General features: G+C 46.6%; 1 protein-coding gene across 43 annotated transcripts in view; it reads left to right on the top strand.

Annotated features, from left to right (window-relative positions):
* LOC126567709 (dystonin) overlaps positions 1 to 27,422 on the top strand; it is a 168,265-nt gene that overhangs the window by 125,352 nt on the left and 15,491 nt on the right. For 25 of the 43 annotated variants that reach the window (XM_050223951.1, XM_050223930.1, XM_050223950.1 and 22 more), the window contains exons 15-18: positions 5,506 to 5,642; positions 5,938 to 16,174; positions 19,509 to 19,655; positions 19,721 to 27,219. In XM_050223951.1, the coding sequence (XP_050079908.1) occupies positions 5,506 to 5,642; positions 5,938 to 16,174; positions 19,509 to 19,655; positions 19,721 to 27,219 (18,020 nt within the window). The remainder of the gene's footprint in view (positions 1 to 5,505; positions 5,643 to 5,937; positions 16,175 to 19,508; positions 19,656 to 19,720; positions 27,220 to 27,422) is intronic. The other 18 variants (XM_050223960.1, XM_050223961.1, XM_050223956.1 and 15 more) reach the window with 2 other exon arrangements.

Below are 27,422 nucleotides of genomic sequence, written 5' to 3'. Positions count from 1 at the left end.
AACTGACAAAGAAACCGATTGTATATGGTAGACAATTTTGAGAGGCGACAAAATTAAATTCAACGTTCCTTTCGTCTGCTTCGCACACTTGGGTGTTGTGTGTTTGTTTTTGGGTGTCGTTATGCGACTTGAGCACGATTATGATGAAGAAAAAATGCGCTGAGAATGAAATTCTAGCTGTATGAGAAATGTTTGCAGCAGGCATAATTTCGATGTGAAGATAATTTTCACACTAGATCAGTTATGGTTGTATGTAAAAGAAGCCTTTTTGCTTATTAAAATATTGGTGCTATTGCAAACACTCTTGTTAAGCACTTGTCTGTCTGTTCCATTGCTCAAAATAACCTCTGTTTCATGATTTGTGGAGACTATCAGAAAAGCCATAAACTGAAAGAAGTATTATTTCTACGATAATTCTCAATGACTGCTTCGGCGTTATCGTCTCCTAGTGGTGTCAAGTGTTTAACTGTAAGGTCTAAGAGAGCGTAAGGTAGGGTTAACTCATACTACAATAAACAGACGTAAAGTGCCTCCTCTACTGGCATGACTAGTTTGGTTTTAAGTTGTTTTAAATTAATACACAGTCACGTACGCGATTATGGAGAGTGATCTCAATGGATCATATGGGTAGCATGTTTATTAAACTAGCATATGATTTCCAGAATTGAGTTAAGATTCTGTATCGCAAAGCAGTAACTTTATCGTGTAACATTTTAGTGATGTTTCTTAAGTCATCGCTCATAAACCAGAATCAGACAAAGTCACGAAACCAATAAAGCGTTTTCCGCTTTCGCTGATAAGATGTTTCATGTTTAGCGTCTAGCGCGGGCTGGACGTATAGGGCAGCAACGATTCGAGAATAAACCCCTTGGACCACAGCAAGCATTCGACGGAATGTAAACAAACCGTGTTAAAGTGGACCGCGCGAGTGGACCATTTATGCCAATTATTGTGCTACGCCTGCATTAGCGAGTTCCGAATGTATGTGTAAGGTTTGCCTGCTATCGACAAAGATGAGCTCATGTCGATGGAATATATGGGTGCTGATAAAGAAGGGTGCCAGATTTATAGCGAGCAAATGATTAAACACGGAACTGTAGTGTGTGGTGTGTTGCAGCGGACGACAAATGTGTGAGTTCCGTTTGCTGACTAGCGTTGACTAAGTGAGCGTTTATTTTTGCATCAATGAACTAAATGGACGAGATAACGATTGGGAAATACTGTTTAGCACGGTTAATTCGAGCCTTACACGAAGACTGGGGCGGTGACTCTTTTTGAAACAGCAGTTGCCATGACCAAGACGCAGTTGCTGATCTCATTGGTAAAGTTCCACGTGTGTGTTGAATATTAAAAATGATTCTCTCATCTTTGACCACGACGCTCACCTCGTTCCCTTTTTATCATCGAAGAAAGGTCAGCTTGGGGTGATAAACCGCATACAACGGTGTCAAGAGAACACTGAATGAAGTCTATTATTTCGCGAAATGATAATCATAATAAAACGCAAACAACGTACAAGCAATTCAAACCACTCTCTTGACGCCTCCTATTGTCGGTGTTAAACTGATCAATTGTTTCACCGTAGGTACCTTGAAGTGCAAGGAGTTCCAGCGAATCTCTCACTTCTGCTTTAAGGTTATGGTCACGAGATTGTTTATTGTGTCCTTAACGGTATGAAGATCCGGTTGCAATTATGCTTTTGCTTCAGCTTGTGTCAAGCTTCTCATTAGTATGCTAAAGTCGATGACACAATCGGCTGAATATATGGCATGAAAATGTAGGAGACGCTCACTCCTTAAACCCAGGAAAAAAAGCCTCTTGTCTTGTTTACACCGACCTTAGCCGACAAGTTCGGCAGGTCTTTTCGCGTTCGACGAAGAATGTCAGCGAAGCGTAAGAACAAATTGGATTACCAGCGTTCTCTTTAGGCGGATGGCGCTGAGCTGTATTGGGGCTTGTTACAATTTCGCTCTGTCGGTTAGTTCTTAACGCAGTGTGCTATTTCAATTAACACGGAAGCACACCGGCCGTGATGTTTCTTTTCAGCAACTTCAAAAACGAACACGACCGGGCTCCGGTTCCGTCTGGTTGTTATGGCTCTGCTTATACTTGCCGGTGGTGTGTTATTTTGGAGTTGTGCACCAAGTGTGCTTACCTTACGCTTGGCTCAGCTTTGTCTTCTCCCCCCGAGAAGGGGAAGTTACACTTCCATTTTGTGCCGAGAGTATCACATTTCGAGCGTCCGGTAGAGTGGTTTCGGTTGTGTAAATTTCACGTCCGTTAAGAAGACTGCTATCGCAACGCACAACGATCGTTAGACCTTGATTTTGGAGACCTCCCGAAGTGATGACGCATTCGTATGCGGCGTTTTGTGATGTATATCTGTGTTAGCGACGCGGTGTTGTCCGCTGCTATTTCTTCACGTCCCGGTGGCAATGTGAAATGTCTGCGATCGGTCACGGTTGTTTATGGATGCCCTTCGGCGAGGTCAGCAAACGCGTCTAACCGTAAAAATTCTCTCACATTCTCACGAGATCGTCTTACTCTGCTCTGGGCGTCGTCCGAGCAAGTCATTGCTACAGTTTTCGTTTTTTTTCTTGTGTGTACTCTGTCATGGCAAAGTGTTTATGACTTCATATCCACTCTGTGATAATGACGAGCAGTGTTACCCATTTTGCAGTCTAGAGGTGCCATTAACTCAAGATCACAAGCAAGTGGATGTATTTCGTAAATACAACATAACGGCGCCATGTATGTTACAAGCATTTTCGTCCCAACCTTTGCCACTTGGTTCGGTTCGTGAATGCCAACAGAATGTACATCGATCGAAAACGCCATCACTAGACCCTGTGGTGATGATGATCGAATTCTGTCCACGTTAAAAATAGGTTACCCCACCAGGTGACGCCACGAGGGAAGTGACCGTTTTCGCTATCGTTACGTAGCGATTAAAGGTCGGGTGAGAAAATAGTGAAAGTGTTATAAAGGGAGCTGCCCTTTAATGTAATGGGCAAAGTATAGAAAATGATCGATACCTTCTGTAGTAGTAGAAAATGGTCAATTAACTTGCTTATCACATTTGATAAGAAAACCTTCAGATTTGCCACAATGGATGAAAATCTATTATTCTGATATAGTTCAGTGCAGGTGCAAAAAAAGCAGAAAGATTTTATCACAATATACATCTCCTTTTGTAGATATTGTGCTGCAATTTTTTACTAAAAAAATTCTTAGGAACTCACTCGATTATAACAGCTGATGGTACCGTCTGCTCTCAAGTATCCCTCCAGTGAGCAGCTGAGTGTTATCGCAATATACCGTCGAATTAGGTCACCTAAATCTTTCGTTCTCTTTTCCGGGAACTCACGAGTAAGTGTTTATAATCTTCATTTCGTGTTCTATACAAAAAAGAAAGAGGAACCCATTGCGGCAAATCTCATCCTCTCGGGAAATTTTGTTTTATCGTGGCTGTGTTGCTCATTTTGCTCCTGTGTTCGTGTGTCGAACTGTCAAACACCGACAAGGTGGTCTGTTTTTGCCGGCGGAATTTGACAATCGGTTCGGGCACATGTGTCACATGCCTTCGTGCAAGACCGGAACCGGAGAAGTAATTGAGCAAGTCATCGCATTGTGTAGTTCCTCGTACTTAGAGACCGATATTCGATCGCTTTTACTCCGGATCGGTATTTTAAGTGGAATAGGTGCATTGACTGCTAGTTGCAGATGGTTTGCAGTTGAAAGTTATACAGAAACAAACGCCAGACGGTGTGGCTAGAAGAACTGTGTGATTTATGCATTCCATTAACCACCGCGGAAAGAGGAATTGGTTTAAGTGTCCCACGAACCAGCCATTGATTATTTGTCTTCAAATACTCGGGTCGATATTATATCGTAAGTGCGGCTACATTCCATCCTGGTTTTGCAAGTGGAATAGCACTTCCCTACCGAAGTCTGCCATGTATCAAATCACATGGAAACATATGGCAAGTAGCGAACGAGAGAGGCTTTCTTTGCCAAAACAAAGAATGGAGGCGCCCAGTCGCTGACGTCGACCGCATCAGCGCTCCGTGCGAAATGTGTTCTGTCGCATATGAACGATGATGCGTCCGCAATCGCGCAAGGGAATTTATTTATTTTGCGTGCTTTCGCACGTTTAATATTTTCGTCACGATTATGTAATGGTTGCGAAAATGATTTCATTACTTCATTCGGTTCGGCTGCACCTTCCGTGTTGAGCGATGAATAGAAGGCGGCGTGTGTTTGCGTTTGGCGTATTTTCGCTTTCGTTTTGCAACGTGGCTTCCTGAAAATAAACTCGCCATCATAAAAAAAAGTTCGCAGCTGCGAACGGATTGAATGACATTTGTCGTATTTTTATCTGCATCTAGAGCAATACTGTTTTCAACGCGTATGTATGTTTATATCATTTTTCGAATACCATCCGACCTATTGTAGCGAGTTGGGACGACAGTTGTAGGTCGAGATGATGCGCCATATCTCGTATCTATTTGGAAAAAAAATACTGTTGGCTGGTGTGCATGCATATCTGATAAAAAGGATTTAAATTATTGTGGAGTAAAGTGAAAAGCGAAACTTGCACGTGAACTTGGTTTTGTTTTTATTGCTCTAGAAGAAATTAATTAATTAAGTGTAAACTGCACTTTAAGCAACAGCCTTTACCTCCCTTACGGTATGATATCCCAGCTTTAAATTAGTTATGCCATTTTCAATTTCAATGCAATAAAATACTGATGGGGAAATAACACGTTAGCGTGTTTAAAAGCGATTCAAATTGTTGGCGTGTTTGATTGGTGTGCGCGATCTATGTGTGTGATTACTCACATGCACGAGCACGAAATTTGTGTGGCCACTTGCAAGGTAGATTTTGCAGCTTGCTGACGGAACATTACACCCGGGGCGAGGGCGAACATTATTTAGTCCTGTTGAATCGATGTTGAAATTTTAACTTTATTATTCAATAGAGCATTTAGTGATTGATTTAATGAATGAACAAGTGCACAGTACAGCGGTGTAAAGCGTTGCATAAAATCACGGAATACAATTTTCCCACCGTGGGATAGGAAAACAAAAATCTAATAAAACAAAACCAGCTGCAGATTTAGCGCTGAGCTGTACATACATGAAAGGAAAATGAGTCATCAGGAGCATAAGGCGGGAAAAAAATCCAAATCCCGTAACAAACGGAAAGATTCCGGAATCAGTAGTACGATCGCGAATAGCACCAAATTGAGCAATGCATCTTCAGTGTCCGCCACCACTACCACCACATCGTCCGCCTCGTCTACGTCAACCATGACGAAACGTTTACGAGAGATCGATGAATATGTTTACGAGTATGACTTCTCGTACGAATTTCGGGTAAAATCATAATTCATTCTTTTGATATTTTACTTATTAAACTGCATTTTTAATGCTGACTAATGGTTATTGTTAATATTTATTTTATAATTATTTACGTATTTTTTCTCTCTCGGTCAAATGCAGCGCTACGCAGAAAGCCTTCATAAACCGCTTCGAACCTATCGGGTCGAGTTCAACCTTGGTCGACCGTCAAACAATGGCACTGAGGGCCACCAGGAGATCGAGGAGGACATCTACACTTCAACTTACAGCACATCGCAGTAAGTATAACGTTGCCGCAAAATAGATACCTTAAGTACTGATGAGGGATGAGGGCTAGCCCGATGAGGATGCGATAGCGGCGCTGGTCTTTTCATGGCCAGGACCGGTGTTCATATCCCGTCCGGACCGTTTTTACCTCGTAGTGAGGACTGACTATCCAACTACGTTCTAGTTGGAAGGGCTTGTTAGACTAGATCAGCTAGTGGCTAGTAAGCCATGTGATGACTCTAAAAGGGTCGTTAAGCCTATATATGAAGAGTACTGATGTGAAATGTGTTTCGTGTTGTTCCCCAGGATAACGAAGATCACGAACAACAAGCTGATCTATGATACCATCGATAACAATGGCATGCCGACGACTGCTGCGCCACAGCTACGCGAAAACGGATCGCCCACGAAAGCAAAGCCCACCGATGGCAGCTACCCGACCAACGGTGCTTCCTCGGTGCAGTTCACGGAGATTCGCAGCCTGAAGCGAATTCAGCGCACGAGCGAAGCGGTCGGTACCAACAATGGCCCAGACGCAGATGAACTGGGCGGCGATGATAACATACTGAACACGCCCGGCATAATCGATCCGTCCACCGGTCGAACGTTAACCGTCGGCGAGGCGATCCGGTTGCGAGTGTTGGACGTACGCAGCGGGCTGCTAAATGTAAGCACAACCGGTGAGCGCATCAGTCTGGAGGAAGCCGCCTTGCGGAAGCTGATCGATCCGGCGCTGGTGGGAAAGCTGTTGCGACCCGGGGCAGCCGTCGATCGTGACGGGCGCCCGATGAGCCTGCTGGAGGTGATCCAGAAAGAGATACTCGAAGCCGAAAATGGTGGATCGTATGAAAGTACGGAAAAGCGCATAAAGGTAACGACCGAAGGCATCAACGAGCGGCACGCTACTAGCGGCAGCAGTTACAGTAGAACAGCGACCGATGATGGTGGCGGTGGTGGTAGTGGTGGTGCTGCGGCGACGGCGGCCTCCTCATCATCGTCGCAGCAGCGCGCTGTAAAGTATAACACTAAGGAAGCAAAAAGTATTGTCGATGCAATCAAGCAGGGCCTGGTGGATGGGACGGCCGGCGGCGGTGGCTTGTACCGCACGCCGTCGGGCCGGGAGCTTTCACTGGCCGAAGCGTACGAGTGCGGGTATTTGGTTAGGAGTGAAGCGATCAAAATAGCACCACACACACTCTGTCTGGCCGATGCGCTGGCGCAGGGTCTGGTCGATACCGGTGGCTGGGTGACGGACCGTAACACTGGCGATACGTTCCGCCTGGACTCGGCCATCGAGCGACAGCTGATCGATCCGAATGTACGCGAAATCGTGGACACGAAGCATGATACAAAGGTAACGGTAGCACAGGCACTTGAGCAGGGCATCATCAATGCACGCACGGGTCGCTACATGAACCCGCAGACGAAGGAGAAGCTAACGTTTGCCGAAGCCCGACAACGACAACTGATCGGCAAACCGCTCACGCTGAAGGACGTGTGCGATCTTCAGCTGTACGATCAAGCCGAGCGTATTGCGTCGCCAACGCGTCGCGAGCGCGTTAACATTCCCGGGGCGATTAGTTTGGGTGTACTGGATGGGGAAAATGTAAGGTCAATTTTCAAATCTAGCGGGACAGAACTGCTTACGCTGGCCGAAGCAATGGATCAGGGTATAGTGCTGCCGTTTGAAAATCGCTACCGACACCACGAAACAGGTGAGCTGATGACCATTCCGGAAGCGGTTGATCGGGGTCTTATTTCTTCCGTTTCGATACGTTCGATTTTTAACATTCACGGATTTAAGGATCCACACAGCGGGGAGTTCGTATCGTTCAATATGGCACTCGCCAAGAATGTATTGCGCAAGCGGGATGGGCAGTTTATGCTTGATAGTGGGAAGGGTGTTTTAATACCGTTGGGAGAAGCAGTTGGACAAGGACTTGTTAGGCCAGAGGTATACGAGATGTTTAATCGTGCAATCGGTGTTCAAGACAAAGCTTCTCCAGGCAGGGAGTTAACTCTACTGGAGCTAGTATACCATGATCATATCGATCCAAAAACCGGCTTCCTGCTTGACGATGCTCGGCGAGTTCTTCCTCTCGAGCCGGCAATTGAAAGGAAGTTTATCACACCGGAAGGAGCACTACTGTTGATCAGTCTGCTCAATATAACGCTCACAACAGAAACAGTTACCAAGACGATTAAGCGATACGTCACTATAACGCACACAGGAGAAACAGCGGAAAGCCAACCGCAGGTGTTGCTTTCGTTTACGGAAGCCGTTCGGCAGGGTTTGATAGACGAACAAACGCGCACTTACCGTGATCCGGCAACGGGTAATCTTTATTCTATTCAGCAAGCGCTGAATCATGGTTTGCTTCTACCAGACACGGAAGCGGTGCCTGAGCACTCTAATATGGCCACCACTAGTGGCGTTCCGCTACTAAAGTTTGAAACTCGCGTGATAAAGGGAGCAAACAGTCGTTCTCTTAACATTACGTCCGAATATCTTGAGCGGGGAGAACCTGAGATGCAAACGTTTGAACTACCGGCAAGCGGATGGGCTCTTAACGAAGCCATTGGACGACAGTTGTTGAACCCGGACACAGGCTTGCTAGTCATCCCTGGAACTGATCGGATGGTAAGTTTTGAGGAATGCATCAAGCTACAAATCATTAACCGCCAGTCGGCATTCGTGTCAGATCCCAAAAATCCGGAGCGTCGTGTAACAATTGATAGGGCTCTGGAGAAGAAGATACTCGATCCATTTGGACGATATGCGATGCGCAAAAGTGCCGAATCGTTAACGATGCGGCAAGCGATCGAACAGGAGTACATCATCTTTGAACAGTGCCTACCCGAATCGTCGACAGTTTCCGACGGGTCAGATAATCGAACGATCCAGATTACTAAACGATCAGGACAACCTGATCGAGTAGAAATATCTACTTCTTCGGGTAAAAACTCGAACATGGTTGAAGTTAAGATTGTTCCAACACCGGAACTAATGAGCCCGGAACCGCTTCAGCTGGCGCCGGGAATTATTTACGATCCCAGCACGGCGCTTGTTATATTCGCTGAAACGGGTCGCTCAGACAATATAGTGGGAGCGGTGGCAAGTGGCAAAATTGATTCCACTTTGGTACAGTTGGTCGATTCTAACGGGGAGAAACTATCGATTGCGGAAGCAATCAAGCGTGGCCTTATCGATGAACAGACGGGGGAAATACGCACTGCCAACGGTCCTATCAGCATGATCGAAGCCATCCAGAAAGGTATCCTGCTGGTAGCTGGTGCCCCATTAGTTGCTGCCGCAGGTGCATTAGATTCATTAAAACTATTTACCGATCCGTTGACGGGTGAGGAAATTCCTATCGAATTAGCATATGAAAGAGGGCTGATTACTCGCAGCCAATTGCCTAGTCCGGAGCGAGCTGCATTGTTGAAGAAGAAGCTTAGTGTTGAGAGCAGACGCTCTTCTGAAGGTATTACGACAGTGCTGACGAAAGCGGGACCACAGGAATACGATCAAGAACCGAGGAAATTACAAAAGATGCGCAAATGTGTGCTTCGACCGAAGGATGCAGCCGAACAGGGTATAATTGATCAAGAGACAGCGAAAAAATTAGAAGACCCAGCATTATTTTCGAATCCAAAAACCACTCTTTCGGATGTGCTTAAGAATGGACAGCTGAACGGCGAGAGTGGTAAGATAGTCGACCCTCAGAGGGGGCACGTGCTCAATTTGAATCAAGCGATACAGAGAGGTATGCTTGATGTGCATGGAACAAACATGATTTTTGTTCCTATCGCTCGCTGTCTAAGTTTGCCAGCGTTGGAGATGCAGGGCTTGCTGAATCCGTCTGACTCTAGGATATATCATCCAGAATCTGGACAATTGCTAACACTGCGTGAAGCGTTACTGTGTGAAATCGTCGATCCTCTAGCTGAGGTAACAATCAATGAGCAACAGATGCCCCTGCAACAAGCGATAAGTGCCGGTTTAGTGAACGAAGATCGGTGTACACTTGCCAATGATATGAAGATCGCCGATGCTATTGATCGTGGTTTGTGTCATACTACAAACTATGAGTCGAAGATTCCGCAAATCGGAATGACACTGCCGGTTATCGTTGAACGAGGTTTATTAGATGTCGAGAAGAAACAGGTAACGCATCCAATATCACGCGTACCGATGCCATTAGAGGCAGCGTTGAAAAATGATTTCATCATGGCTACTCCATACACTCCGGATGTGGATGGAGTGAAACTCATGGACGCCATCGATCACGGCCGAATTGATACGACAAAATGTACGTTCAAAACACCACTCAAGGGTACGACTGATGTTGTAGACATACCGCTTCGAGAAGCAATCGATTCGGGCAAACTGATAGTTAAACCTTTGCCGAAGTTAATTCAAAATCTGCAAGCAAACCATGCCGTAACATCGGTGCAGGAAACGGTGGCAGCATTCCATACCATCACGACAAAGACGATAGAAATTCAATCTGGCTATGCGTTGATCTCAGTCAATGAAGTGCAAGATTTGCAAACCGGTGCGATCATGTCTGTTGAAGAGGCATATAAACAGGGGATAATATCAAACCCTGAAGAAACGCGCGAGCAGCTAATGCAGCAAGAAGTAAAGATTGGGCTAAATGAAGCACTACAACGAGGACTGCTGGATGTCGCGAAGGGTACCTTTATCCATCCAATTAGCGGTGAAGTTATGTCGATTTCGGTCGCTGTCGATCGTGGTTTTATTGGATCCCAGTCGTCCAGTGAAGAAACGCTTAATCGTTCCCCAGAAATGTCGCACAAAGCTCTCGAAAAAATGGCAGCGTCCGAGAGTACGCCTGTTGACTCGCCTAAGAAAGTGGCACAAACTGATATCGATCGGCAATTGCAGGCTTTGCCACAATCTTCCGTTGGTGGTGTGGTAGAACGTAATGATTCTGTCGTTACTGGACCGTTGTCCGTGGTCAGTAGTTCACCTGCTCAAAGTAGTGGAAGTAACATTGGAAACAATATAAAGGATGCAGCAAAACTAGGTCTTATGGCTGTTGTTGGTGCACCGGTACTCGGAGGTATGGCTATAGCTGGAGCAGTAAAGAAAGCTTTCGAAAAGAAAGAAAAAGACAATGTTGCTAATGCAGGATTCGAAGTAGTTGGCAATGTAGAGAAACCAACGGTTCCATTCGTTAATCTTGCAACGGATACGGTTACAGAGCCCGAGGTAAGGCAAATGACTGACGTCAAAATATCAGGAGTTGCTCTTGTCATTCAAAAAGCCCCCATTGAACGTGTGCAAGAGAAAGCACCGGAAGCGTTAGACGAACTGGATCCAAAGAATAGGAACAATCAACAGTCGATTGAAGTAACTGTAGATGTTTTGCCTTTGAAACCGATTCAGTCGGAAGGAACTGCTATCAAAAATGAATTACCGACTACTTCGGATGTCGTTTCTGCAAGCACAGAAGATCAACTGCTAGCAGGGAAGAATGTAATAAAATCAGAAAAAAACACTTTGAGCCAATTTTTAGATGCAGAAAAATCTGCTTCGCTAGCTTCTCAACCGTCTCAAGTGTTGAAAGTTTCTACCAATCAATCAGAAGCTAAAACGAATGAAGAAACTGGATCTTCTGATAAGATTCCAGCAGAATCTTCGTCGATTAAACCTGTTCAAACATCGGTATCAAGCGATTTACTCACAGAATCACAAGAAATACCTGAACAACAAGTGTACGAAGAACATACCAAAATGTCGTATGATTTAAGGGATTCGAATAAAAATGAAATGGGTCATGTGGAACAATCCTCATTAGTTCCTGCTTCACAGATGGAAAGGGATACTGATTCAGATATTGGTACTTCTATTTCTACCAGTGAAGGAGACAAGCTCGCTTCTGTTTCTGATGTTCCCGCAATGTCTGATAGTGGAATTGTGGATAAAAAGTCTCCACAATCATTGGAACCAGATGATTTGCAAAACTCGCTGGCAACAGCAGCAGCAGCAGTACCAATACCAAGCACAGACTCTTCGAAGAAAATGCCTGATTCGGTCACATTGCCAGATTCAACCAAACCTTACCCAGAAAATGAGAGTACTGTGATAGCTCAACCCTCCAACGTACCAAAAAGAGCTGTAGCGGAGGAAGCTACTTCAAAACCAATGAGCGATGTTTCAAGTAGCGTTCAGCAAAGTATAATGATTCCTAGTCCCACTGATGTGTCTTCTGTCAGCGGTGCCGGTAGTAAAATAATGGATGCTGCCAAATTAGGGCTTATGGCAGTCGTAGGTGCGCCTCTGCTCGCCGGTAAAGCGGTAGTAGACGCACTAAAGTCTGACAAACAACCAGCCGCTGGTAATGAAGTGCTTTCTTCTGGGCCTACGGAATCGTCAGAACGCCACGTCACTTTCGTTGAACGTCCAGTAGAAAGGCCAGAACGAATGACTTTGGGTGAAGCGATTTCTCAAGGCAAAATTGATCCCAAACTCTGCCGCATCATGGTAGACGACAAGCTGATGCCTTATACCGTAGAAGAGGGTCTAAATAAAGGAAACGTGCGCATTTACGATGTGGTCGACGTACTGTCGAAAGAGCGAATTTCCTTCGTTGAAGGTGAAGAAGGTGAAGATACGCTTGTGCTAGATGCGTCCCTTACCGAACAGCGCCTGAGTGAGTTGGGAGTGTATGATCCAGAAAATGGTTACTTCCTCGATCCAACTACTGGGGAGCGTGTATCGTTCCGTGACTTTATTTACAATGCCGGTGTAGTAATCGATCCGAGCACTATCTTCGTAAAAGATCTTGGAAGGAATCGCTTCGAGCGGTTGGACGTTGCACTGAAGAAGCATTTGATCGATAAGCATACAGGCCATATGCTGGACAATAAGACGGGAAAGAAGGTAAAGTTTGTTGAATGTTGTCGCCGGGGTTGGATCGTGCAGCGAGAACCAGCGGGTGATGAAGATCTTTCCCCGACGCTGGCTGAGGTAATCGATGCAGGACAGATAAACCCTCAGACGGGTGAATTTATTCAGAACAATGAGAGCATACCAATTGCAGAAGCTCTGAGGGCAGGTTTCATTGATAACGATTCACTTTCTGTGCGAGATCCTACAGATGGACAGATCGTACCGCTTGCGGTAGCCATAGAAAAAGGCATAATTGATCTGAAACTTGGTGTACTATTCAACAAGGACACCCAGGAAGAGATCGATCTGAACGAAGCGTACGTGAAAGGGTACATGCTGGAGGGTAAGCGAAAGCCGATATCCTTGGAAGCGGCCGTAAAGAAGGGTTTGTACAATCCAGAATCGGGTCTGATTCTCGACACGATCACGGAGGAGATGGTTGATGTGCAGCAATCCGTGGACAAGGGTATCGTTGATCCAAAAATATCCAACGTTAAGGATACAAAGGAGAACACACTTGTACCGCTGCAGGATGCGCTAGACAAGAAACTGATTGATGCAGAATCAGGTAAGCTGAAGGACACTGCCACTGATGAACTTGTACCACTTGACGTGGCGGTTGAAAAGAATTTGATGGACACCAAGCATGTAACGCACAGTTTGATTGACGTGCTAAGCCGTGAGTTCTACAATCCTGCAACTGGCAAAATTCTCGATCCAGCTAACGGCGATGAAAGTAATCTGCAGGACGCGATCAACACCCAGCTGGTGGAGATCGATAGTGTACTGATTCGCGATGAGTCGCGTGAAAGTGTGGTGAAATGCCGAGATGCTATCGCTAGTGGTTTGGTTGACGATGTAAGGGGTGTGTTGACTCGCCCAGAACTTACGCTGGACCGTGCCTACCAGAAGGGTTATGTGCTCAGTAACAAGAAGCCAATTTCGCTTGCCGATGCACTGCTGCGAGGTTTTTACGATCCTGCGACAGGAAAACTGTTGCTTGAAGATGCAACCACACCTGTCACACTCGAGCAAGCGATTGCCAAGGGTGAAATTTCCACCAACGATTTGATCGTACGCGATCCGAAGAGTGGTACAGTAATTAGTCTAGCTGAAGCAATACGCAGCGAGCTGGTAGATCCTAAAGCGGGTTTGGTTGTAGACTCAGGCTCAGGATTGAGCATGGGTCTTGCAGAGGCAATGGACCGTGGACTGATCGTGGCATCGAAACGACGTTGTAGTTTACCGGACGCAGTGTACCGAGGCCTGTACGATCCTAAGTCTGGTCAATTTAGCAGTACCACAACGCCAGAGCGAATGTCTACTGAGCGTGCGATTCGACGTGGTTTATTGGATCCGGAATCGACTATCGTAACCGTTGGTGGTAAAATAGTTCCATTCGAACTTGCCATCGAGAACGGTACCGTAGATGTGCGCCGAGGTACGATTCGTGATGACGACGGAATTCGGATCGATTTCCGCGAAGCATTCGATCGAGGCTTGCTGGTGGAAGTTCGTAAACCGATCGGGCTTAGTGAAGCCGTGCTCAAGGGTATCTATCGGGAGGGTAATGGTAAATTTGTCGAACCCAAGACGGGCAAGAAACTCACGCTAGACCAAGCAATCACTGGCAAGTTGATCGATCCACATTCGGTACAGGTCCGAGATCTGACTACTGGTTATTATAAGGATCTAGATCTGAACGAAGCCATTGCAACACAATTTATCGATGGAGAGAGCTCCAAAGTACAACACGGTGATGGTTGGATCACACTTAAGCACGCGTTTGACATCGGTTTGTTGTACGATCGTAAGGCACCGGTAAGTCTTCAACGTGCAATACATCAGGGTATCTACGACGATAAAACAGGCAAGTTTATAGAGCCAGCCACCGGGCGTAAGATTACGTTGCAAGAAGCAATGCGTAAGTTCATCATCAACCCACAGCTTCCATGCTACTTTAACGAGCGTGACGAAACAATGCTCAATCTTTTCGAAGCATGCCGGGCGAAGTTGATCGATCGCCGAGAAGGAGTGTTCCGTGAGCCGGGCAGTGAGGTGTTTATCCCTCTCAGTGAAGCTCTCGCCTTGGGACTGATCGTAGACATTGAAAGTGCCGGCTTTGGTCTCTTCGAAACGCTCGCCATGGGTTTCTATCGTCCGCAAACGGGACATATTCTTCATCCCATTACTGGTAGACAAATATCGCTCGAAGAAGCTTGCGCCGAAGATATTGTTAGTCCAGCTGCTTCAATAGTGAAGGTCGCGACAACGGGCCGTTACGTGCGTTTGGATGAAGCGATTGAAAAGGGTGTTGTAGATGCTCAAGCGGGAGTATATGTATTATCGGATGGGAAGATCGACCTACAAGAAGCTCGCCGTAGGGGATTGATAGTAACGAATCAGAAATTGCTCTCGTTAGAAAAAGCTATCAAGATGGGTCTGTATCGAGCCGATGCTGGTGGATTTGTTGAACCCAGCTCGGACGACTTGCTGAATCTGCAGGAAGCTCTGGACGCTGGTCTACTCGATTTCGAGACGACCGTGTACAAGGATGCAGTAACCGGACAAGATAAGTCGCTTCGTGCAGCTATGGATCAGGCCGATATCGACGTGGAAAAGGGTAAAGTACTCGATCGTAAGAATGATCGTGCGTACAACTTTGATGTAGCATTCAGCAAAGGTTTACTGGTGACTATCAATCGCCCGATTACGGGCAAAATCTTGGAGCGCAAGGAATCGATCGATAACCTTCTCCAGGAATCACCTGTAGGTAAGGGTCCTAAAGAAATGAGCTTACAGGATGCGTTGCGCTACGATCTCCTGTCGCTCGAAATGTCCGTGGTACGTGATCCACGTACAGGATTGTTTGTCCCGTTGCGACAAGCGTTACATGATGGTGTTCTGCAGGATAGTGCCCGTGCTACGATTGATCCACAATTGCTATTCTTCACCTTCGACAATGATTGTGTGGTCTACGTGCGTGAACCGCTCAGCTTCGATCGTGCCGTCGAGTTACAGCTGCTGGACCTATCGACCGGCCGGTTCCTGCCTCCGTTATCCAGCACCCAACCCGACCAAGATAGCCTGCCGCCAGCCATCACCCTCCGAGACGCCATCGTACAGGGTCTTATCGATCCCGAATCTGTACTACTGAAAGACGGTGCGAAGCACAAGTTGCTGCACTTACCGGAAGCCTTCCGTAAGGGTCTTATTGAGCCGGAAAAATCGAACGTACTCGATACGGCTAGCTCGAAGCTGATCCCGCTGCAGACGGCCGTCGAGTCCGGGCTGCTTACCACGCCTCGCCGTTCGTTTGGGCTGTTGGAAGCGCTCGACTATCAGCTGTATGTGCCGGCCGAGGGCAACTTCCGCGATCCGTTCCATCATACGGCACCGGCCCGTACGCTGACGGCCACCATCGAGGCCGGGCTGGTCGATCCCTCGACAACGGTTGTGCGCGATAGTGTTGGTAAAGGTAGTGCAATAGTGCCGCTCGCGTCCGCCATCAGTAGCGGGCTGGTCGATGCCACCCGCGGCCGTTACAACGGGGACGATCGCGATGCGATCGATCTCGTGCAAGCACGTGAGAAGGGATATCTATTGCTAGCGGAGCAACGGGTAAGTGACCGTGTTGCACGTTCCCTCTGTTTTTATCTCCCTCTCTCACATAATCTCTCACTTGTCAACTCCGTTCCTAAACTATTGCGCTCCCCTCTGATCCTTAGGCTCTAGTTGTGGGGCGTTACGTGTTTCTGTTTTAGTTGTTTTGTTTTCTCTTACCATCGACCAAAACCAACTTATGACGGGATTTTCAGATTTTTCTTGTTTTATCTTTCATTTCATGTTTTTTACACATGTGTCTCATTTTTCTTACTTTCATTTTGAAGCTCAACATTTGTCAAAAATAAAAAAAAAAAACATTCTAACAGTAAATCTAGCTTTGAAAGACGTTTCTTTTATATTGTTTGTTTCACTTACTACATTTTTTTTTCCTTTTTTGGTGCTTTTTTCAATTTTTTGCATTTTTAAAGAATGGAAAACATGTTAAATTATCGGAATGGAATGACTGTTTACAACTTTTGTATCATTCTTGCGTTATTGTTAATTGCTTGAATGAAGAAGTTTAGCTTAAAGCTTTCCAGCGCCAGTTTTCAGCAAGTTAAGCAGCAAATAAATATTACAATGAATAATATTAATACAATGCAATACAATAATACAATGAAAATACTAATATTTGCTTTGAATTTTGCATTAAATCAATACATTTAAATTCCTTCGTATTCATAACTCTTCACATAAAACGTTTAGTGTGACAAATCAAAGTGATTAATTAACTTTCTGAATTCTGGTACTTTAACAAATGGATCGTTTGCAAGAATCGTGTTGCAATAAAATAAAACCATATTTACTTACTTCTTCTCAACCTTCTTTACTTCTAAACCTAAAAAATTCTCACTCTTTACTTCCATAATCCATCAGTCCATCAGATATAATAAAACGATTTGTTTTCTTTTTCTATTAATTTAACCAACCTTTTTGTTTGTACGATTATATTCTTTTAAATCAAATTGAGGGAAACTTACGCAATCTTTTCCTTCCTTTTCATAAAGTAATGACTAATAATTTATCTAACAGCTACAATCCATACTGACCAGTCTGTATTCTATTTTCTCTCGTTAGCTTTGTTAGTCTATTATTTGCGTATGGAATTATTTGTTTGCTTAACTGTCTCAAAGCTGGTGGTTCTTAGTTTGCCGTAACGGTTTTAGATGATCTTTGTGCCATAGCATCCTCCAAATGACGTTGGGATGCGTGTTAAACTGTAATGCTCATAGAGATTGTGTATTGCGCGATTTATAAAATGTACCGATTACCGACTGATCATCTCTCACTCACTCACTCACTATCCGTCTGATATCCGTATCTAGCGATCACGTATCACAAAATCTTAGCTGAGAGTCTACACAAACAATCCAATTGTTTCGCTTTTTTGGTAAAGCAAGTCAACGCAGGTCCTGGTCATAATCATAATGAATCTTTTTTACTTTCTTATCATTGGAGTCAATTGGCATTACATACATCATGGTGTATAACATACGGAATACGATCAAAATCAAACCTACACACATGCATTGTTTTTCGCTGAGTGATGACACCTGCTACAATAAAAAAAAAATCAAGCATTTGCATGCGGCATAAAAACGGAATGGAAAATGTGCGAATGTGCTGTACCTTGCGGGGGCTGCTAAGTTATAAAATAGCAAAATCAATGCCGTTTGTGTGTGTGTGTGCGTGTGCTTCGATATGTATGAAATTTTAGTGCGTAGGGCTTCAGTTAAATAGTTTCAGATAGAAAATCATAAAGATATCAATTAAGTTTAGGTGAATATCTAAGGCAGGATCAATAAAGGTAGAGTTACAAAGAAAGTGTAACAAAAAGACTAATTATAAAGGAAGGCTTAATAAATAGGATTGTAGATTTATGTTTTAAAGATGTTATAGTATCAGAGACGGGCTGGTCCAGTGGTGAGGCCTGACTATCCAATTATCAGGTATCAGAAAGATTAGTTAGCTTTAGTTATTATACGACCGGCCTCACTTAGAAGGTCCTTAAGCCAAGAAGAAAAAGCAGAAAAAGGATAGATCAGAGACAACTTACGCTGCTTCGATAGATGTGCGACAAAAATCTTCAATACTTTTTCTTCCAATTTTGTATAGTTTAAGATAGATTCACACTTAATTTACAACGAGCTGTAACGTTGTTGTACGGCTTTACAGTAGTGTTTACCTTATAGCTTAAGTTGTTATTTTGAAATCAATCTTATCTATTTTACTTTTCAGGATTGTGTAAATATTTAAATTACTTAGAGCAAGCAATTTAGTTTAATCCTTGCGGAGCAAACAAATAATAGCAGAGCGTACTAACACACACCGTAATCACCTTTGGCACGAAGGAAAATACTGTATGCACGAAAAACTAACACACACTGCTCACTAAATATCTTGATGAATACACCACCGTAGTATAGATTACTAACGAAGCACACTAGGGGTGTTGGGGTTTGACGGTAGTCGTTAGTGTTGAGATGTTCCATGTTTTCTGTATTATCGTTCCACATACCGTATTTCGAAAGCCTGCACTAAAGCGGACTGGTTAAAAGCATTTCATCCTACCTTCTGATAAGTATAGGAACCGCTTTAATACTTATCATACTGCTTGGATCACCACATAGCCGATCACATGTTTTGAGACTGTTACTTTCTGATCGCTTCATTTTCTCTGTTGTGTTTGGCTGGTTTTTTGTTGTTTGATTGTTTTTTTGTTTCCTTTCGTTTTGCGTGTGATTGTGTCTTGTGTCTATCCCTATTTTATCTATTCACTTGTGTATTGAACTTCCGGTGTGTTTAAATCCCTTTCTGTGCATAAGCAATCCATCCTGTTTTTATGTTTATTATTTATCCTAATTTGTATCCTCTTTCCAGCATATGATTGTACTCGTCGGTGTGTTTTGTTTTGTCTTTTCTCCTTCGCTCTTTTTATATATTATTCATATATGCTACTTGTTGTGTTTGTTATGACTTTGGTTTTGATTTGTTTTCTGTTTTATGGTTCGTTTGTATGTACTACCTATATTACTCTCTTCATCTTCTCTCGCTGTATGTTTTCTTATTTTCTAGAAGCGTGTGAATTATCATCATCATTAATATTTCAGCTTCTTCAACTGATTTACGTTTTTCGTCCTATTTTTTGATGATTTTTTTTGTATCCTTCTTTATGTATCATATTTTTAAATGTAATGAAACAAAAACTGCATCTTTGTACATTTGTAACATGTAATCTCGTTTGTAAACGATGATAACCATATCCAGGTATTGGCAGTGTTCATTTCGTAAACTCTGTTAATGTTATGTTTCTGTGTTTGTTCTCCTTCCTACCGAATCGCGGCTACAGCAAGCAGTGATTGAGAAATTCGCTCTCTGTGAGGACCACCTGGCCAAGCTCCTGGAATGGATAACTCGTGTCGAGCAAGACATTGCAGCCGTGGGAGGACCCAAGGAACGGGTAGACGATCTGCGCAATCAGATCAACTCGCTGAAGGTGTGTAAAAATTCTTCAATTTTTATCCGAAAGTTTTTCCTCACAAATTTTCTTCCTTTTTACAGCAAATCAAGGAAGATATCGATGGACAGAGCCGTCCGGTCGCGTCCTGCTTGGATCAAGTGCGTCAGCTTGTACTGACGGGTGGCGATGTGCTGAGTGCACCTGAGGTAGCTGCTCTCGAGACGTCTGGCCGTGAACTTCGCGCTCGTGTTGATAAAGCGCAAGATCGTACCGGCAAACTGTTGCGTCGGCTGGGTGCTGCTCGCGATGAGCTGGGTAAACTGCGCACAGAGTTGGACACGTTCTCCAGCTGGTTGCAGTCGTCACGTCGCACGCTCGAGGATAAGGAAAGCACACTGTCCGATTTGAACAATCTCCCATCACAGTCCGACTCGGTGAAGGAGTTCCACAGCGATGTGATTGCACATCAAGCCGATCTGCGGTTCATCACGATGTCGGCACAGAAGTTTGTCGACGAGTGCAAGGATTATTTGGGCGTGCTGAATGATTTCCGCACAACGCTACCGGATCGTTTGCCGCATATTGAACAAATATCAAGCTCAGACAGTCCGATTCGTCAGGAGGTTTCGCTCGTGACGGCGCAGTACCGCGATCTGTTGAACCGTGCTAATGCCCTGTTGGACCGTCTAGCTGGACTTGGCAACCGTCAGCGCGATTATCAGGATTCGCTTGAGAAGGTGCGTAGTTGGTTGCGTGATGTACAGCCACGCGTGAGCAATGTTCTATCGGATCCGATCGCCGCCGATCCACAATCCGTGCAGGATCAGATGAATCAGACAAAGGCGTTGCAGAGTGAGTTCTTGTCGCAAGGACGTCTGCTCGATAATGTGCAACATTGCTTAGATGCGCTGCTGAAGTCGCTGGCCGGCCGATTGAGCCCCTCTGAGGTATCTGCGCTGGAGATTCCAGTAGAAGAAGTGAAGGATAAATACACTCAACTGCTTGAGGCGCTTGGTGATCGTTCGAAGCTGCTCGACACCGCTTTGGTTCAATCGCAAGGTGTACAGGATGCACTGGATGGACTCGCGGTTTGGATTAACCAGTCTGAAGAGAAATTCAAGCTGCAAAATCGTCCCGCATCACTTATCAAGGATCGTCTGAACGAGCAAGTGCGCGAACATCGTGGATTGTTGAACGATCTAGAATCACATCGTACGAGCCTAGAGAGTGTAACACTCTCTGCGCAAGAGTTGATGGCTACTCCTTCCAATACGCGTCTTGCCAAGCGCATTGAAAGCAACCTTAGTGACGTTACCGGTCGCTTTGAGAAGCTGCTCGATAAGGCATTGAAGCGCGGTGAATTCCTTGAAGATACTCTTTCGCAGCTATCGAAGTTCTTGAACGATTCATCCAACCTGGAACAAGAACTGACAGCCCTGAACGATGCGCTGGAAGGACGGGAATTGGTTTCGCTACCGGCCGAAGTACTTGCCCAGCGTATGGTCGAATTATCACGTCTGAAGGAAGATCTACGTCCACAGTACGAAGCTACTGTTCGTCTGGGTAAGGATCTGATCGCAAAGCGTGACGTGACCGATACGGGTGTAGTACGAGATCTAGTGAAGGTGCTGGAGAGCCTCTGGAAGACGATGGACACAAAGCTGGATGAGAAGTTGAAGCTGTCCAAGCAGAAGGCTGAGCAGCTGCATGCTTACGAGAACTTGAAGGATCAAGTGCTCGTGTGGCTTTCGAGCATCGAAACGAGAACGAACAATCTCGCTCCAGTGGCTGTGGATGTGGATGCGATCAAATATCAGATTGAGGAGGTTCGCCCTCTCGTCAAGGAGCATCGTGAATATGGTGTGACAATCGATCGCGTAAACGATCTTGGTGCACAGTATGATGCATTGATTCGTCCGGACAGTCCAACACGCAAGCGATCGGTATACAGTCCGATTAAGCGTTCGAACGTTAGCCCGATGCGACGACTCTCGGGAGATGCACGCTCGCCAAGCCCAACCAAGGGAGGACCATCGCCGCTCTCACCCGCAAGTGGATCGAGCGGATTTGGTAGTCGGCGATCGTCGCAAGACGGTTTCCAGCTAACCGATCTGACTCCGATCCAGCAGCAGCTTACCGAAATTAACAACCGTTACAGTTTGGTGGGAGCTCGGCTGAACGATCGACAAAACGAGTTGGATTCGGTGCGCGACGAGGTTCGCAAGCATCAGGATAATCTGAAGACACTGGCCAGCTTCCTAGACAAAATCCATCGTCAGGTACCGCGTGATGTTATTGGAAACAAGGAGGAAGCAGATCGTTGCAACAAGCAGGCCCGTAAAATCCTTGAGGAAATGTACGAGCGACAGAGTTTGCTAGATTCGACGAAGGCTCAAGTGAAGGATCTGTTGAAACGCAAACCGGACGTGCAGGGAGCGGAGCGTCTGCGTACCGAATTGGATGCCGTTGCCGATCGCTGGAAGAATCTGAACGATCTGTGCAAGGATCGTATCACGTTCTCCGAGTATCTACGTGACTTCCTCGATACCCATGACAACCTTAACACTTGGCTGGCAGCGAAGGAGCGTATGCTGACGGTGCTGGGTCCGATCTCTTCGGATCCACGTATGGTGCAGAGTCAGGTGCAGCAGGTGCAGGTATTGCGGGAAGAATTCCGTGGACAGCAGCCGCAGCTTAATCATCTGCAGGAAGTTGGTAATGCCGTCCTGGAACAATTGCGCGAATCTTCGCCCGAAGGACAGGCTGTCTCAACGAAGCTTCGCAACCTACAGAAGAAGTGGGATGATCTAGTGGCCCGACTTGATGAGCGAGCTCAAAGCCTTGGTGCTGCTGCGGACAGCTCGAAGGAGTTCGATGCCGGCTTGAACCGACTGCGCGAGGCATTGCAAACGATAAGTGATAACCTTGATTCATTGCCAACCGATCGTGATCACCAGGAGACGTTGCGTAAGATTGAAAACCTCGAACGCCAGCTAGAGGGTCAGCGACCGCTGTTGGCAGATTCGGAAGCAGCAGCTGAAACGCTTTGCCGTGTGCTGAGTGATCCGGTGTCGCGTGCGGACGTGAACGCACGTGTTACCGCAGTCGGAAAACAGTACCAAACGTTGCAGAAGAAGCTCGATATGCGTAAAGCAGAGACCGATGCTGCATTGCGCGATGGTCGCCAGTTTGCTGAAACTTGTGCTAAAACGTTGGGATGGTTGTCTGGTGAGTTGGGCAATCTGACTGATCGCTTGCTTGTTTCGGCCCATCGACCAACGCTTCAACATCAGATCGATACGCACGAACCCGTGTATCGTGAAGTGATGGGCCGAGAGCATGAAGTTATCATGCTACTAAACAAGGGACGTGATCTGCAGGATAAGCCCGGACAAACAACTGATCGTGGTATGCAGCGCGACTTGGAGAAGATTGCCCAGCAGTGGGATCGTCTTCGCTCGGCAGCTGTGGATCGGCATTCACGCCTGCAAACATGCATGGAACACTGCAAAAAGCATGCTGCCGCATCGGAAGCCTTCCTATCATGGCTACGCAGTGCCGAAGATAAACTGGCCTTGCTGAAGCCTGGTCTGTTGAAGAAGCAGCAACTCGATCAGCAGCTACGCGATCTTCAGACCTTCCGCAGTGATGTGTGGAAGCGTTCCGGAGAGTATGAGACCTGCCGCAGCCTTGGCGAAACGTTCATTGGTGCATGCGATGTCGATAAGGAGGCGATTAAGGCGGAACTTCAGGACATGAAGGATCGTTGGGAACGCTTGAACAATGAGCTGTTGGCTCGTGCGCAGACCTTGGAAACATGTGCCAAACGGTTGGGTGACTTCAACGAAGAGCTCCGAGATCTGGACCATGCAGTCGGTCGCTGTGAAGATCGTCTTGCAGCACACGACGCTCTGGGAGGTGCAGCTAAAGATCCGAAGCTACTGGAACGCGTTCGTGCCATCAAGGATGATGCAACTGCTCTCCGCAAACCTCTGCAATCGGTGCGCAAATTGGCCGGTGAAATTGCGGGCGAAGCTCGTGCCGCCGGAGGCGATGCTGATCACCTGAAATCGGAAGTGGACGGTATTTCGGATCGTATCGAGGATCTTCACGCTCGGTTGGACGATCGCTGCGGTGAGTTACAATCCGCAGCTACAGCAGTGTCGCAGTTCAACGATAAGGTGAAATTGCTTGGTGTTGATTTGAACGATCTAGAGCAACAGGTTGATTCGTTGCACCCACCAGCACGTGAGATCAAAGTTGTGTTGAATCAGCTGGACGAGGTGTCCGGTATTATCAACAAGATCGACCGTGTAGCAGCCCACGTCAGCGAAGTGGAACGTGCGGGCGAGCAGTTGGTTGACTGTGGCTTTGCTCCCGACACTGCCCAAACTCGCGATCAGATTGGAACGCTGCGCAAGCAGCTTGGACGACTGGATAACCGAGCCCGCGACCACGATGACGCTCTTCAGCGCGCGTTGAAAGCTTTGGAGAAATTCTATGACTTGCATCAGCATACGCAGGAAGATCTTGGCGAGGTAGGAGATCAGTTGAAGAAAATGAAGCCTGTCAGTTCGGAGCTGGAACAGATTCGCCATCAGCAGGATGACTTGCGTCGGTTCCGTCAGCGCGTGGTTGAACCACTCACGGGCAAAATAGATGAACTGAATCGTCTTGGACAAGACTTGATTCGCTCTGCTCAGGGTGGCGTACCGACGACCGCGCTTGAAAAGGATCTGGAAAAGATCAACGATCGCTGGAACGATTTGAAGGAAAAGCTGAACGAACGCGAACGTCGACTGGACGTTGGTCTGCTGCAGTCGGGAAAATTCCAAGAAGCGCTCGATGGTCTATCGGAGTGGCTGAAGGTTACGGAAGAGATGGTCGCCAACCAGAAGCCTCCATCCGCTGACTACAAGGTTGTGAAGGCACAGCTTGCTGATCAGCCATTCCTCATGAAGATGTTGTCCGATCGACAGGAAACGATGGCTTCCTTGTTCGAACTAGGTCAGGAAGTTGCAGCTGGATGTGATGCCTCTGAAAAGGCCGCCATTGAACGGCAGCTGAAGGAGTTGATGCGTCGTTTGGATGATCTTACCGATGCTGCCCAGCGTCGTACCCACGATCTGGAGCAGGCAATGCACGTGGCGAAACAGTTCCAGGATCAGCTGATACCACTCACAAAGTGGTTAGATGGTGCAGAACGTGCCGTGAAAGCTATGGAGCTGGTTCCGACAGACGAGGAGAAGATCCAGGCGCGTATTCGTGAGCATGAACAACTGCACGATGAAATTCTGTCCAAGAAGCCTGACTTCACCGAATTGGCGGACATTGCCGCCCAGTTGATGGAGTTGGTGGGTGACGATGAGGCGGTCACACTGAGCGAGAAGGTGAAAAATACTACCGATCGGTACACGGATTTGGTGGTCGCTAGCGAAAACATTGGTCACGTACTGAACGAATCGCGACAGGGTCTGCGTCATCTGGTGCTCACCTACCAGGATCTGGTTTCGTGGATGGAGAAGACCGAAAATAAGCTGCAGCGCTTCAAAATAATTCCCGTTCACACTGAGAAGCTGCTCGAACAAATGGATGCATTGGTGGTGCTGAACGAAGAAATTGCCAGCCGTTCACCGAACGTTGAGTCGACGGTAGAAGCTGGCTCAGAGTTGATGAAGCACATTTCCTCAGATGAAGCTTTGCAGCTGAAGGATAAGCTCGATTCGCTCCAGCGTCGCTACGGCGAGCTGACGACGAAGGGTGGCGATCTGTTGAAGCATGCTCAGGATGCACTTCCATTGGTTCAACAGTTCCACGATAGTCACGCGCGATTGGTTAGCTGGATGCAGGCTGCTGAGTCCGCACTGGCTACGGGCGATGCTAACGAGAACGATATTGCTCGCCTGGAAGCTGAACTGACCGAGAACCGCCAGCTCTTGGAGCAGGTGAACTCGATCGGACCTCAGTTGTGTCAGATCTCACCTGGAGAAGGTGCGTCGACCATTGAAGGAATCGTCACACGAGACAACCGTCGATTCGAGGCAATTGTCGAACAGATTCAACGTAAGGCAGAACGTCTACATTTGAGCAAGCAACGCTCGAATGAGGTTACCGCTGATATCGACGAACTGTTGGAATGGTTCCGTGATATGGATGCCACGCTGCGTGATGCAGATCCTCCGGCAATGACACCGAAGTTGGTGCGAACGCAGCTACAAGAGCACCGTTCGATCAATGACGATATCTCGAGCCAGAAGGGACGCGTGCGTGATGTTACCGCAGCTGCCAAGAAGGTTCTGCGCGAATCGCAGCCGAATGACAATACGATTGCATTGCGCGAGAAGCTAGAGGATCTAAAGGAGGTGGTCGAAACGGTAGCCGCCCTATGCTCGAACCGTCTTTCGGTGCTAGAGCAAGCGTTGCCCCTATCTGAACACTTTGCCGACTCGCACACTGGTCTTGCTACGTGGTTGAACGACATGGAGCATCAAATCTCGATGCTATCGATGCCGGCATTGCGTCCTGATCAGATTGCAATTCAGCAGGACAAGAACGAGCGTTTGACGCAATCGATCACTGAGCACAAACCACTGTTGGATAAGCTGAACAAAACTGGAGAAGCACTGATGGCGCTGGTGGCCGATGAAGATGCGGCTAAGATTGGTGAGATTCTGGACTCGGATAACGCTCGATATGCTGCTCTCCGCACTGAGCTACGCGATCGTCAAAATGCGCTCGACCAGGCACTCCAGGAATCTAGCCAGTTCTCCGACAAACTGGAAGGAATGTTGCGGGCACTTCAAAACACCGCTGAACAAGCAAACCAAGCCGATCCGATCTCTGCCCATCCGCCCAAGATTCACGATCAAATCGACGAAAACGTTGCTCTGGTTCAGGACATCGATAAGCGTGGAGAAGCATTCGCTGCTGTACAACGTGCTGCGAGTGATGTCATCTCGAAGGCTACCAACCAATCGGACCCTGCTGTGCGCGACATCAAGAAGAAACTCGACAAGCTGAACGCTCTGTGGGGTGATCTGCAGAAGACGACGTCGAAGCGTGGTGCTGCATTGAACGATACGCTCGCTGTAGCAGAGAAATTCTGGAAGGAAATGCAAGCTGTCATGGAGACGCTGAAGGAACTGCAGGAAGCTCTGCAAACGCAGGAACCGCCAGCAGCACAACCACAGGCCATTCAGAAGCAGCAAGTCGCGCTGCAGGAAATAAGGCAAGAGATCGATCAAACCAAGCCGGAGGTCGAACAGGTGCGCCGTACTGGCAGCAATCTCATGTCATTGTGCGGTGAACCAGACAAGCCCGAGGTGAAGAAACACATCGAAGACTTGGACAACGCATGGGACAACATCACTGCCCTGTATGCTAAGCGCGAGGAGAACCTCATCGATGCCATGGAGAAGGCTATGGAGTTCCACGAAACGCTGCAAAACCTGCTGAACTTCTTGGCTCGTGCTGAAGATCGGTTCCAGAAACTTGGCCCGCTTGGTTCGGACATTGAAGCAGTAAAGAAGCAGATCGAGCAGTTGAAGCACTTCAAAGATGATGTCGATCCGCATATGGTGGAAGTTGAGGCATTGAACCGGTAAGTAGCTTGATTTATCCTCTCACAATTGACACACACACACACCAACGAACTTCTCGGTCAACAGCGTAAGATAATGGTCGAACGGAATTAAAGTAACATTGTTTTTCTCTCGTTTTCATGCTGTCATATTGGATGGGTTTTATAGAGCTCTAAACAGGCAAGAATGAATAAGCATTAACAATTGCTAATTTTAGCAGCAA

The sequence above is a fragment of the Anopheles maculipalpis genome, chromosome 2RL (genome assembly GCF_943734695.1).
Source record: "Anopheles maculipalpis chromosome 2RL, idAnoMacuDA_375_x, whole genome shotgun sequence".
NCBI lineage: Eukaryota > Metazoa > Arthropoda > Insecta > Diptera > Culicidae > Anopheles > Anopheles maculipalpis.
This window is presented reverse-complemented; position numbering and strand designations above follow the sequence as displayed.